General features: G+C 41.4%; 1 protein-coding gene across 1 annotated transcript; it reads left to right on the top strand.

Annotated features, from left to right (window-relative positions):
- Positions 1 to 144: 144 nt before the first annotated feature.
- LOC121718277 lies at positions 145 to 7,058 on the top strand. The gene is made up of 8 exons (XM_042103221.1): positions 145 to 895; positions 1,168 to 2,122; positions 2,296 to 2,494; positions 2,778 to 2,883; positions 4,828 to 5,063; positions 5,429 to 5,587; positions 6,445 to 6,570; positions 6,729 to 7,058. The coding sequence occupies exons 1-8, from the start codon at positions 755 to 757 to the stop codon at positions 6,739 to 6,741; spliced, it is 1,935 nt and encodes a 644-aa protein (XP_041959155.1). The 5' UTR covers positions 145 to 754; the 3' UTR covers positions 6,742 to 7,058.
- Positions 7,059 to 15,156: the final 8,098 nt, after the last annotated feature.

Consider the following 15,156-nt stretch of genomic DNA (forward strand, 5'->3'; position numbering starts at 1 on the left):
TGATGACTGTTCTTGTTCTGTGGTTGATTTTAGGCCTATGTGTTTGAATTTTGAAGTGAAATAATATCACATCATAGTCCTTAATTTAGCGGTTTAGCACATCACTCACTCAAGATTGAGTAGGCCTGTGACTATCAAATAATTGATACTGACTAATTTGCTTGCTATCAAGCCTGATCAGGTAGCTTACGTAAAGGCTGCATTTACTCAAAACCTAGCTTTAACCTAGCGTTTGATGTTTATTAGTTAGTTTATCTAGATGTAAATAAAGTAGGGTAACCAATATTGAATTTGGTGAATAGACAGGGGCTAGATTTATGGAACTCGTTTATTATAGGCTTTACCAAAGATTCTAGAGCAGAGTTCCTTTCTGTTCTAGGGTGCGTTCGTAAATTCAGTGACACCAAAGATCCTTGATAGCTCCGCTTTAACCCTCTCTGATGACACTCTGAAACTAGGGTTGTAACTAGTACTAGAGTCTTTGGCCTTTACACAGACGTCCCAGAACCCCAACATGCGTCATAATGGTGCGTTCACAATAGCGTCGCTGTCATCCTCCACCTAAATTTCACTTGTTTCAATTTCTCAGTTAGATATACACGCTTGTTTTTCCGTTTCAACTACATTGAAATATATTTTTAAATCGGAATTTTCCTCATTTGAAACCATATTATATTTTAACTTTAGCCCATTATCATCTCTATTTTCAATATCATCTCTAGCTCCAGTCAGTAAATTGGACATTTTCAGTTCAATGGATTCCCAAAGCCTTAAAGAGGAGTTGGATAGACTCCATGCCCAAAACCAGGAGATGAAACACATAATGCAGCAGCTCCTGAGGGAAAACCTGGAGCGGATGCAGTACACCGGCTCCCAGACCTGCTTCCCAGCATGTGTGAGTTCCCTATAAAATCGAATAGTAGTACAATATAGCCTAAGCTACTACTGGTATGTAGGTATGTACGTTAAATAGCCCAAATTCTCTGAGGCCAATACGAATACAGCTTTGACCCAATCTGGCTGTTAATCAATTACAGAAATCATACCATGGGCTACTTATAGTAACTTTCATGTTAAGTTCATATACAGAACTGTGTGGGAATGTGTTTGTGGTGTTGGGTGCAGGTGGCGGCCATATTTGACATGTTTCCTCCTCCCTGTTTACAGTGTCATCATCAGCTGCTTCACCCACATCTCCATCCTCATCTTGTGCCTGTGATGCTGCCAGACCACAATCCCACAATGCTCTGCGGCTCTCTCCAGTCGCTCAGAGCCGGTGTAGCATCTGGTCAGCATGAGCTGTTGCCCCCCATCACCCCTGCACACGCCCAGCAGCAGCAGTCCTGTGGCTCATTCCCCTCCTTGCCTGCGCTTGCCCAGGGCCAGGACCCGGTCCAGCTGTTGCTAGGTGACAGACGGCTCTCTGCAATTCTGCCACAAGGTGCTCCGCGTCCCCTAAGCAGAAAGAATTTGACTGGCCTTGATCGGGCTCACCCACTGATGCCACTCCATCACGACAGAGCGCCGAGTGGCATGGCCAATGGCAGCATGGCACCTGCTCCACCTGTCATCACCAAGGCAACGGGCGAAAGTCAGAACAACAAGCCGAAGAAGATTAAGGCCAGGCGCTGTATCAAAACTGTCCAAGATGTTGGCCTGAAAACCAGCAGTCACCAGGACAACACAAACAGTGGCCGAAACCATGACAACGGTTGTCAACCCCAGGTAAATACAATGCAGTCAAAGCAGGAGCAGGATATGGGGTGTGTGCTGGAACCCCTAAACATCTACCAGATCCCTGAGAACCTCCGACTGGAAGCCCTGCATGTTGCTGAGGAGATCAGACTCACCAGTCTCCGCTGTAACAGTGTCCTCAGTGGCAATGCCAGCGCTTCAGATCGCGCAGGCAGTTCTACGAGCAGCCTCAGCCCTGTGGACCTCAGGACCCCGTCCGCACTGCGCGCTCTGCCCTTCCTCAACACCCCCACTCCACCCATTGGCCATGCTGTCCCCTCCCCCCCAGAGACAGCCAAACACCAGGCAACCAATCAGAGACGGTTTGTCAGTAGACTGCCCCGCCTCAAGAAGACAGCTTCAGTTAGTGTGGCCACTTCTGTGACAGGTGAGCAGTGAAGTCAGTAAAGTTAGATATATATCCCTAACCCCCTCTTACACGCACACTCACTCACACACACTGATCGTATTGTCTGATATAGCTTTGGTTGCAACACAAGAATAGGATCTACAAATCAAACTTAATAACACATTTGCCAGATTTGACCTTTGACCTCCCAGAGCAAAAGTCAGTGGAGTGTCTGGCAGAGAAGGAAGAAGTGAAGGAGTGTAAGGAGGTGAAGAAGAAGAGAGTGATAGAGAAGCAAACAAGCAGCACCCAGCAGATCAGGGAGCTCCCAGAGCTGGCCAAACTGCCCCCTGTGTCCTGCCCCGAGGAGGCCATCCTGCAGGCCTTCAGGCTGCTCAGAGAGGATGACTGGTGGGAGTATAGCTAAAATAGGCTAGGCTAACACATTAACTCTATACAAATTATAGGCTATTAGCTATGATAGGCTACTTTAACATATTTACTTGAGACAAATTATAGTTTTTCAGCTAAGATAAGATACAGTCATATTGACATATTTGTGTTCAAAGAGTGTATTTTATTGAAGACAGCCTACCCTATGCAAGGTCTTTACACTTTAGAGCTAAGCTGGAGATAGACTGCTAAAGTCAAGTATATGCTCCTCTAATTTGTGTGTCTGTTGTTATTTCTGCAGGGAGCAGAAGATCGAGGCCCTGATATCCATCAGGTCTCTGTCCCAGCACCACGCTGAGGTGCTGCTGCCCAGGCTGCATGATGTGTGTCTGGCCGTCTACCGCGAGGTCAGAGGCTCTCTGCTGAAAAACAAGCTGGAGCTCATGTTACATTTGTTCTGTTTCAGACCCGAGAATATGCATTCTGGGCCCGTATTCACAAAGCATTTTATCTTACCACTAGGAGTATTCCTAAATCACACTAAAAAAAATGAGCTAGGAGTTTTCTCTTAAAAGTTATTCACAAAGCCTTTCAGACCTACTCTTAGTAAGGAAAAATGACAACTCCTAAACTAAGAGTGAGTCTTTGTTGCTATGGATAATGTCACTAATGTCTCTACTCATGCACGAGCTTGACTGAAGTGACCACATTATTGGCTGATGATTGTAATGCAAGAATGATTCCAAACACTTCCCCTATGATGATGAGTGACAGGAGACAGGTCTGAGAATGTGTAGCCTAATGAGACATACGGATTGATGCAGTATCTTATCAACATTTGTAAATTAATCTGTCACCATATGCCTATGCCTACGTTTGCAAAGCGGAGAGAATTGTAATTTGATTCACAATGAAACATTACATTTAGTTTACATGTTGACAATGAGTAGTTTTGGTTGTTGGTGGCCTTATTGCATCCCTTAGTTATGCCTACAATGCACAATTGTTCCCTCGCGATTGGAAGCTCCATAGCCACACGCATTTCAAAACATCTGGCCATGAAATGCCACAAAAATCAGTTTATGAATAGGTCTTAGTGAGTTAAGAGTCCTCTCGACTTCTTTTAAGCTGTCCCAGACTTAAGTACTATTTTTAGGGCTAAAATGCAGACATCCCAACCTACAAAAAGCCATTTCAGGGAGGTACCCCCCCCCCCACCCCCCCACAAAAAAAAAAAAAACATTAAATAAAATAATAATAAAAAAAATAATAAGTAAATAAATATAAAAAAATACTTTAGCCTTCTTAGATACTGATTTTAGTAGTTTGGTCTTTATGTAGCTTTGGCAAATAGCCATCTAGTCCTGAATAATATGCACATTAAATGACACTTGTTAAACTCACCTCAACATGTCTTTTGCAATCATTTAACCCGCCATGGGCAATGCTAAAGTCACTGTTACAAACAGTGCAGCATGCAAGACTATCGTTATTTTGAACTCTTATGAGACAAGGGCACACTTTCGTGTAGTCTGATGTGAAATGGGTCTTAACCCTTAAAGGAGTACCGTCACACCGGTGTGATGGGAATGTTGAGAAATGAACGTTCTAAAGAATATCTGGGTTCATTGAATTCAACATAGAATTTTAGAACCTTCAATTGTTGCGAACATAGAATGTTCAAAAACCTACACCTTTAAGGGTTACATGTTCCTTTTTGGGGGGCACTCTGACTCTGCCATGACGCTCCTGTTCCTACTGAGCTGAAACAGGCCAATCAGGATGCTCTCTGTCTTGAACAGCCACACACGCACTACCTCCCTCTCTCCATCCCCGTCGTGTGCGCGCTACACTCAGATGCACACATGATTTGAAGTTTCGGTCTCGTGTGCGCGCTCTTGCTCGCTCGCGCTCTAGATTCCGGGAGATTTTATCTAATTTGCGGGCATCAGGGAGCCATTATCAATATGCGGGAGACTCCCTGAACTTCCGCGAGACTTGGGATGTCTGTAAAATGCTTCATGAATTACTCTTAGTGAAATTGAGGTGGAAGTGAAGTCAGAAGTGACATTCCCATTATTTTTAGTTGTTTCTCCTAAATTCGCCAGTTAGGAGTTACTTTTAGCCTTAAAATTCTTTGTGAATACGGGCCCAGATGACTTAGTTATACAGCACAGTTTCAGTAAGCTTATATACTCGTCTTGGTGCCACTACAATGTATGATCGTATTGGGCCTGGACTCACATTTTGACAGTATGAGAACACCGTTGTAACAAACTTTCTCTGTGTTTTATGTATTTTCAAGACAGCTTGTAACATTTTAAAAATTCTACCTTTCTCAACACACCCAGGTGAAGAACCTGCGCTCAATGGTTTCCCGCGCTGCCATGATTACGCTGGCCCACCTGCACGCTCACCTAGGGCGAGGCATGGACACGGAGGCCGAGGGCACAGCCCAGACACTGCTGCCGAAAGCTGGAGAGGCCAGCGGCTTCATCAGGGAGGACATGGAGCTGGCACTGGGGTACATGGTGCTCAATGTCACCCCCTCTCGCAGCATGAACGCCCTCATCAACACAGGACTCAGGTGAGGAGGACAGAGAACCCTGATGAGCCTTTACTTCAGACTTCCTGAAGTTTATTGGTTCTCTGTGGTACTGCTGATACTAATTCTACTAGGACTACTATACTAGTTCTACTAGTCCTCAACAACTGGTCTCTGTTTCACCTGGTTTCACACATGTCTCTCCTGGCTCTGTGGTTCTTTGTCTCCTCTATTTATCTGGCTAAATATGGTTAAAACGGAAGCCTTGTGGGAACAACTATAATGCTGATAATGGAACTCTCTTGAAACGGTCTATATGGTTCTTTGTCTCCTCTGGTTCTCTAGCTTACTCATTCTCTGGCTCTGTGTTTCTCTTGGTGTGTTTCAATGGTTTTCTACTTCTTAAGACATCGTAATGCAGCCGTGAGGAAGGCCACTGCACAGTTCCTGGAGAGACTGGCAGAGGTCATGGGGGCATCCCGTGTCCTGTCAGGGAAAAAGGACCTGACTGACCGCTTCATTCACTCCATCAGCTGCCTGGCGCTCGACAGTGCACAGGATGTCAGGTGGGAGTGCTACTTCTTCTAGTTTCTAACCAAACCAAACAATCAACTTATTATGTGGTATCCAAAAGTCATGTCATTTGACATGTCTAGGGGTTCATTACATAACCTGAATACTTACAAAAAGAGTATCAAAGCTAAAATAAAAAACAAATAAATAAAAAAAGAAGACAAAGCAAACAGCTAACCAGTCATGCATCGGCTAGGCCCTATATGCCATCTGATGCGGACATGCGTCGACACTGCCACTTCCCATCACTTAACTCAAGAAACGGGCGTAGAATAGGGACAAGACACTGTAAGACAAAAACATTACAATGAAAGCTGGAATGGCTGTAACAAGGTGGAAAACAATCATTCCAGCCAAGCATTCAATAATGCAAATAATGATCATTCAATAAGAGTTATAGCTTTTACACATCAAAATGGGCAAAATACTAAAAGCTGTTTTGGGATAGGTTTAAGGCTATGTTTACCTGTAATTCAAAATTTGATGACAGAGAAGTTTGGAGTAGATTGGTTGACTCTCCCTAAACGTTCTCTGCAATAAGTGATGTGTTCTCTGCAATAGGTCAAGTGTTTTCAGCTAATGTGCCAAGCATGTCAAGTGTGATGTTGGTCAAATGATTCTACTCCAGTCTTTAATAGAGTGTGTGTCTCATGCCCTCTTGTAATGAAATGAAAACAGACATGCAGTTCTGCCTATGAAAAGTCATTGTGGCATCAAACATATTTTGAATGATAATTTAACATATGAAAACATCACAATATTGTTTTAATGCTGTCATTATTAATGAGTTGGTGTTGATATCCTCATTGTAATTAAATCGGTGTTGATGTATTGTTTGTGTCTAAAACAGGACCCATGCCCGTAACACGCTGGCATTTTTGGCTTCCCATCCTGACCTTATCAAGATGGTGGACAGATTCGCCCCTCAGAGAGATCAAGGCACCGTCAGGGACATCATCAACAAATGCCAAAAAAAGTGGGTGCAAACCATTGGAGGACATCATTAACACATAGCATTTATCTATCATTGTCAAAAATTGGCCAACATCTCTACTTATTATCATTTAACCTCAGAGAATCCAGAGGGAAATGTCTTAGTAATGTGTCCTGTGTCCTTTTGTCCCCCCCCTGCAGAAATATCCATTGAAGTGAACATCCAAGCTGGAAGAATGAAATAATTAATACCGGTCTACACAACCCTGAACATTTTGAAAAATGTGCTTTTCAATCACCTTGTTGTGATCAAAAAAATGAGAATGTGTCTTAAGCAATACACCATCCCTACATAGTCGCCGATCCAAATTCCATCATCTAGACCAGCAGAAGCCCACCAGCAGCATTCCAGCAAGACCAAGCTCCTTCTCCCATTCCAGTTTGCTCTCATTCACTCTCAAGCAGCTCTACAGCCCCCAACCAGCTGCAGCATTCAAACATCCATTTTTACAGAATTTGTATATTGTTTCCCCCCCCCCCCCCACATCTTTCAGTTTCTTTTTTCTGAAACAAGTTGAAAATAAAGGGGCAAAAGATCAGTGCCTTTGTCTGACTCATTTGGCTCAACTTTTAGTATGATACATATTTTTGTTGCAGAGCCTGTCAAAGAGTTGTTTGTGAATTAAGTGCTTGGTTATCCTCATTTGATGTCACCTTAATCATCTAAAACTGATAAAAAGGTCATACCTTTACCTGCGACAACAATGTTACATGGTGCAATAGCAAACTTTCTGGGCACACATCGGCAATGTCAGAAATGCCATTATCTGTATTCTAAGTCAGTGTAACACCAAAATGATTTTGAAACTGTTATATTTAGTGGTGGATTATGAGCCACTGGGCCCATACACAAAAATGCCCCCACAGTTAAGCTAAAGGGTCCAGGTGCATGCTCCCCTGAATAATAATAATAATAAAAAACTGAAATGACAATTTTTGTGGAAAGAGAAAAATAGGATAGAATAGGAACTTCACACAGAGACTTGGGCTTCAGGGCCCCTGGGCCCGTTAGTTCAGTTCAGTAATCCATCCCTGGTTATATTAAGTTAAATGGAACTACATTGTAGTGTTTTAATGGGTTTTAAAGCAGCACAATTTACTTGATTTGATTGTGTACGTTGTGTTGCTTCATTTTATGTGCAGGGACCCTATTCATACTATGACTGGTCCTCAGTACTTGCACTGTTAGCCATTTGGGCTGTAAGCGCTAAAGCCAGTCAAACTCGGTACTCCTTTGATCAACGTAATCTAGCTCTTGGGGTGGTGTTTGTCTTGTCATTGTGAAAAAGACACTGGGTTCAAATTACTCCAGAATTACACTTTAATTTGATCTCATTTGTGACACACCGCATCCCACAAGTACTATAAAGAGACAGATCAAAGTAGTATCTGTCATTGTTTAACATGCAATCCTGACTTGAATCATGCTTGGCTGATTATGCAATCCAATTTCCAGTCAATAAGGATCTATGAAAAAAAACATCTCTCTTTGTGTGTGATGAGGATGACAGACCTGCTCGGGCCGCAGAGCCGTTTAGTCCATGTACATTTTTTTATTCGGCAAAACTTAAGCCCTTTTGATATTTTGCCTGACGTGGCTATATTTAAAAAATGTTGCCTCCCAAAAAATGTAGCCTCCCCACTCATTATGGAGCTGATGGACCTTCTCAGACCGCCACTTGCCAGGCTAACGCGGCAGAATTTTGCTTTAAGCCCTGAAGTCCAGCTATTTGCAGCGCTAAGATTTTTTGTTACAGGGTGCGTCATCAAGGTTGTGGGAGAGGGCTACGCCTAAGCAAGACCTCGGTGTGGAGGTGCGTCCACACTGTCACCAACGCCCTTCTGCGCCATGCCGGGGATTACATCCGGCTGCCGGCAACACGTCAGGAGGTCCAGGAGGTGCACCAGGGCTGTCATGCCATTGCTGGCATCCCCAGAGTCTTGGGCCTTGGCACACTCATCCCTATCGCCAATCCATCAGTGATTGATCAGGCGTACATATCGCGAAAGGGATACGCGGCCATAAACGTGCAGGCTTGAGGCAAGGCAGCTTTTGATTGCAAATGTTTTTGGTTGATTTATATTTTCTTTTTGGATTAACTTGCTGAGCTATCATTAGCCATCATCCATGATTGAATGGACCTTTCTTTTGATTCGTATTATGATGGAATTTTTAGTTTTCTGAAAAATAAACGGGAGTTTCAAACCTCGCATCCATTAAATGTTCTGTGTGTGATTCTAGTCCTTTAAACCTTTACTCTATCATGCCATTGTGTCCATTCCATAAGTGCTCTTTGCAACTCCAATCATTGACGTGCTTCACTTAAGGTTGGCAAAGGAGCCTACACTTTAGAATTTCTGAGTCAAAAGTTGACATATGCCCAAATTACCACGTCACATTGCTGATTCATTTTCATTCATTTATTGGGCATTGAGCGCAGGTCACTTGGTTGTCAGAGGATTCCCTTTCCGCTGCTTTGCCTCATGCATATGTAACCTGCACGACGAGGGAAGGCCTGTGCTTGTGCGGGAACAGTCTAGTTCTAAACTCTAGGTTCAAGAGGAGACTGGTTTAGGTTTTTACTAGACCACAGTTCAATGACTCACCCCAAGACAACACACCACTCTCAAAGATTCTTCTTTAAATACAAAATATATTTATTTTAACATTCAAATATCATTCAATTCACTCTATGCAATCATATATTATTCTATTCTAAGGTATCAGTGGAAATATAAAAAAAAAACTATTGTGATATATATATATATATGTATTAACTATTTCATTTGACTGTATATATTATTGATATTCTATTTAAAATCTATTTATAGTCTATTTAAACCCTATTTGATATACCCTTTATTTATTGATCTATTTTAATCGTTATATGTTATACTATTTTATTTGACTCTATATTCAATGTATTACTATTGCTACTTATTTGATTTATATACTTATGGTATCAAATCACTTTTCCTTGTACAATAAAAATAATTCTTAACATATAACTATGATATCAGTTTATCAGAAGTGCCAGCACTTAGGTAACTTTTCAATAAATAATTCCCTTGAGATCTCTGAACTTAAAATAACAAAATAAACAGAAACCCCAAAAATAAAAGAGAGTGCACGCAAAATAAATAATTAAATAAAAAAGAATGGTGGATGTAATTCCTTAATGTCACAGTCCGTGGGTGTGGGTGTATTTGCCCAGATCCTACCACAGTCACTGGGTGAAAAGTGGATGAAGGCGGGGGTTCAATTTCTCGGAATATTGCAAGGAAGAATGGCTATGAGGATGGTCCAGGGAAGGGTATCACAGCAGGGAATTCGAGGTATCCAAGGCGTAGACACAAATGGTCCAGGGAAAGGGTATCACAGCAGGGAATTCGAGGTATCCAAGGCGTAGGTCAAGGAGTGGTTGAAGGGGTAATCAAAAAACCAGTCAGGATTCAAGTGATTAATACATTTTCATCTGTTACGATGGTCCAACGAGGTCTTTGTTCAGGAAGTGGTTTATCAGGATTGAAGCTTTTCGGTCAAAAGAATGTGTTTGATTTCTGTTTGGTCAATATTATTCTTGTTTTGATTAATATTCTTCTTCTATCTTTCCGTATCGTTCTCCTATCCGTTCCGACGTCTGTCTTTAATTTGAAGTAACAGTTAGCAGTTGTTTATTATTGTTTGAACCCGTCTCGTGCGCCCTCTCGGGGTCACCAGAGAACTATTGGTACATCACAATAGGCAAGTTGGCTATCCATGTGGGTTACATTCTCCCCCTCTAAACCGCATCAGTCTCTGCATGCGTCTAAAAGCTATTTAGTAGTGATAAGTTGGCTATCCATGTGGGTTACACATAGTCTTACGCATCGTCAAACACACAGATAATGTCCATCACAAACTAATGTCTTTATGCAGCCTCTTCAAAACGAGCCTTTATATCTGAATGTGCACTTAGATTGACACTGCTTCATTTCCTTGTGGATAAATATGGTATCTCATAGACAGAGCAAGATTTTACACGTAGGCAATGGCAATAGAGAATCAGTTGTTGACTCATTAAGGATGACATACAATCTTGTTGATGATGCATTTTCACTGATGTGACTGTTGCTCAGCATCTATAAAGACAAAGACATACCAAAATCAGATTTGGAACTGTGAGGAAAGGAACATCAAAATCTATAAGCCAAGAACAACTGGCTCACCTTCAGCTGGCAGCAAGATTGGTACCGAGATTGAGGGCCTGTTGAATTGCGCCTCTGATAAGGCATGCTGCTGCTTGGCTCTCTTCAGCTCCAGAGACTGGCGAACGAGCTCATTTGCTTTGGTCAACTGGTGCTTAATGTTCGAATGTATGCGAATATTAAGAATGACTGACAACATTTAGGCTACAGGAAGGATTTTAAAGATCAGTGACTACTTTATTTTCAGTCTGTTCTATTTTCCTACATTTTGTTAATGTAAAATAATATAATACATTGCCATATTTGCATTTAGCCTGTATATCAAGTATCCTGCCAAATGTAGGCTAATTTATTTATTTGTGAATCCATCTATAGCTAATCCAAATATGCCCATGGTGACCTATCTGACTGCATACTGCCTAATACTACTACTAAAACAGTCCATTTTCTCTTCCACAAAAATGTTTTATACTTTTAGTTTTTATTTGAAATATCTGCATTGATGGGGGCAGTAGGCAAACGTTAGGCCTACTTTCGTTTTGCACTTCAGCTTGTATTCGGTGTAAACAAATGTCAGTAGCGTTCTACCTTTGAATAAAATGGGAGTATTACGGGAGGCTACTTTTATGCCGGTTCGCTACAGCTATATTTTGCATATTGCAGCCAATAGCCTACGTCAACTGGGCTAAAAGGCATGTTAGGTTACCTTTCCTTCTCTCACTGCATTCTCAGAATCTCATCCTGTTCCTCCTATATTCAATGAATTCGGTGGATAGAAGAACTAATTTCTTCAATCTTTGCCTCTTGGCTGGCTAGTCTAACTTTCCGCTTTTTCTGCGCGCTCTTGGATTTGATAGAAGCGACTACTAGCGAGTCACAACGCGAAACTGCTAACGTTGATGGGAGGTGTAGTTTTTATGCTGCATTCGCGACGTGATTCTATGGTTTGCACCAGTAATGTTTCTCGATGTTACGGTGTATTTTGTAGACAAATATTGACGTGGTTAGAAGTCATTCGCACCAGTGCGCCTAAATATTTTTTTTGCACTCGCACGGCATCATTTTTACTCGCATGTGCGAGTGAAATGGGCGCACTGTAGAGCCCTGGATTGTAAAGTACCTTACCATTAATATAAAAGTTTATTATACGGCTCTTCACAATGCTAGTAGAACGCTTTATTGACTTGAATGGGATTTCCCAACGTTCTATGGTAAAATAAATTCATGTAATTACCGCTGCAAACATATAATTACCGCTGTCAATGGCAACAGATTTTGTGCTGCTGATCATATCACTCCACAAGTATTCCGGTCACTTCTTGCATTGGAACTTCATTCAAAAGTGAAAGCAGACGGTTGATCAGCTGTGTTCTAAAGAATGTTTGAATCAAGTTTAGCGTGTGTTGCGAACTATTTGTTTCTCAGCAAAAGCCACAACGAAACGGTAACAATTAAGTGTTTGGAGACATATCGTGGAGTTTATTTTTTCGTTTTGGCAAGTAGCCGTATAATAAGCGGGATAATGTATGTTCAGGGATAATGTATAGAATGCCGGTCATTATGGGGAAAATAAGTCCCTTCAGGGCAAAACAAGACCCCTCCGCTGGCGCGTCGGGGTCCGGTTCGCCCTGTCGGGACTTATTTTCCCCATAATGACCGGCATTCTATACATTATCCCTTACGTATTACATCATTTTTAGAAGTTGTTATGTGGTGGAATCAAGGGGGCAGGCGAATTCCCGGAAGTAGAAGAATCAATGGAGGCTGGAGGGACCACTTCTCTGCTAACACCCATAGAAGCCCATTCATTTTAGGATTTTTTTGTTAAAACCATAACTTCATAATATAGCATATATCCTGTGCCGATATTGTAGCTTCTGTGTTATCTACATAAACAATAAAAGGCAAAACAAGACTCGACTACCTCTTATGTAACGTTAGGTTCCCGTAAGAAGAATGTTTAGCATGTCCGGTTGTAGTGAAGCTAACGCACCGTAGGGGGATAACCTATTGTTTGGATAAGAAGCTCAGTCCAGCCAGCACGGAAACTCATGAACAAAGCTATGTAGCCTACAATACCATTGTAGGCTATGTTGAGGTAAAGCATTGCATAGAGGCAAGTATGCCTAATGAAAAACGGCACTAATAATCATTTCAGAGGTTTTCGATGGATTGACCGTAGGTTGGAAAAGTGGAAAGAAGATTAGCTTCAAGGCTATAACTTTTTTGTTTTGTTTTACCATGACTGTTTTTGAAGATGATCATGTGTGGTAGTTTCAACATTAACACAACTTGCTATCACTTGTGAGGATGATATTAATAATAATACATAAATAAATGTTTAACTTTGATGACTTTGAAGGCAAAGGGAGTGGGAGAAGAATTTCTGTGTAGCCTATCTATCATATGAGTTACAAGATTCAGTTCAATGGCCCCCGGGGACCAAACGTCTTGAGCATTATGCATTTAAAAGTAGGGCTGTCAAAATAACTGATTCATTTTGATTCATTAATTTGAGAAAAAATAACTGATTAAAAAAATTAGTGTAGATTAATCAATACTTCCGTATGACCTTTGACCCCGAGCCGTTCTAGTCAGTAAAAATTAGACTGTAAAATGAAGGAGAGAGAAGAAAATGTGCTTCCTGGATCATTGATTGGAACATTTACTTTTAAAAAACGGCCTGATGGTGTTGATAAAAAATAAAGTGTTGAAAATAGTCCTCTGCAATGTCTGCAGCAAGGAATTTGCATATCACCGGATTTCATCAACTCTATAGTTGCACATCAATGCAAAGAAATAAGTGTTGCCATTGAGGGGAGTGTTTTTTTAACCTGACCCTAGCCAGATGAATTTCGCTCCGCCTAGCTCCACTCATCCATCTGGAACCGATCCATTGAAGTGTTGCTTCAGAAGGCTGGGCCTAATCAAAAAATGCTTGCATATGATTGAATAAGCCACTTGTCCGTCATCTATTGACGTGCTACTTCAACCACTCACATCGAAGCCAACCCGTGAATGTGAAAAAAAAACTTCTTCCCAAAGCACTTTTGAATTTATTTCCTCAGCATATTAGGTCATATCATAGATTATTATGGCAATTATTTGAACAGTGAAAATAATAATAAAATAATCTTTAAACTTTAATGTCACTAATGCTGATTATTCAATGATTCATTTGAATTTACATATTTAAAATACTTTCACAGCGAAAATTATATATGCGATTAATTTAGATTAATTAATCACAGAGTATGTAATTAATTAGATTATTTTTTTAATCGATTGACAGCCCTATTTAAAAGCCATGCATGTAGTCAGTTTCAGATCATACAGTATGTTTCAGATCATGCAGGTTTTACAGGCTCAAAATATAGGCTATTGCCATTCGCTGTTAAATTACATTTTCTGAAAAAGTTACAGTTATACTATATACTGTGTTCTAGTTATTATCACAAATTATTATACGGCTCTTCACACACTCTAAAAAATGCTGGGTTATTTTTTCAACCCAAACGCTGGGTTGAGGCTGTTGGGTCATTTTGTTTGGTTGTTTTTACTCATATTGGGTAATTTCTGTAACCCAGCTTGCTGGGTTGATAGTTTAGGGCTGTGCTCCCTCTTGTCCCCCACCTGACGTGGAGTACACTACCCAGCACCAGGGTGACTTCAACACAGCTGCATAGTTATTTGAAGGTTGAGAGAAAAAAAATCGTCAGGCAGGGAGGCAGGCATATTCTTTCAACCGTCAAGTCCAGCAGCTGTCAACATGCAATGGAAATCAGGTGATTTCGGAAGGTATGTATCTGCTTTTATTTATTTATTTATTTATTTTTTTCCAGACGGATTTTAAAAGTCCACCCAGAGACATACCCTTCGTGATATCAAGGAATATTCTGCCTGCCATTTCGTTCAGCTTCAAGCAGGTTAGCAGGTGTCATTCCAGCTAATATTAGCTACTTTTAATGTTAAATCTACACAAATACAGACTCATAAAAACATAGTTCTGTATTCAATGATAGCTTCAGCGAAAGTTCTACTAGGAAGACTCGTAGTGTAGCTTACTCCTCCCATGCTTACACGGAGCCAATCTTAGCGTTGCCTACTTTCGGGAAAGCCCTGCAATCTGATCATTCACTCATTCAATCAGCGCTAGCCTATAGGAATTCAGTGGGCTCTTTAAATATGTACCACCTAACACTGCTTCTGCTTCTCAGTACGCTGACTTTGACGTCCTAGCTCAGGCTTCCGCGTGGACCTGGGCTCTCTGCATTTTTACATTCGCCCCTTCTGCCCTCAGTGGCGTTACTTGTTACAATCCTACCGCGCTCGTTTGCTGCGCTGTTCAGACCTGTGCGTCCTTCAGTCAGGGCCACTGCAT

The sequence above is a fragment of the Alosa sapidissima genome, chromosome 9, assembly GCF_018492685.1.
Source record: "Alosa sapidissima isolate fAloSap1 chromosome 9, fAloSap1.pri, whole genome shotgun sequence".
NCBI lineage: Eukaryota > Metazoa > Chordata > Actinopteri > Clupeiformes > Clupeidae > Alosa > Alosa sapidissima.

Excerpts from the sequence above, each read along its gene's own strand:
- LOC121718277 (XM_042103221.1), top strand. The coding sequence starts at position 755 with ATGGATTCCCAAAGCCTTAAAGAGGAGTTGGATAGACTCCATGCCCAA. Across the intron at positions 2,123-2,295 it reads TGTGGCCACTTCTGTGACAG|AGCAAAAGTCAGTGGAGTGT; the intron begins GTGAGCAGTGAA and ends TTGACCTCCCAG. Across the intron at positions 5,064-5,428 it reads CTCATCAACACAGGACTCAG|ACATCGTAATGCAGCCGTGA; the intron begins GTGAGGAGGACA and ends CTACTTCTTAAG.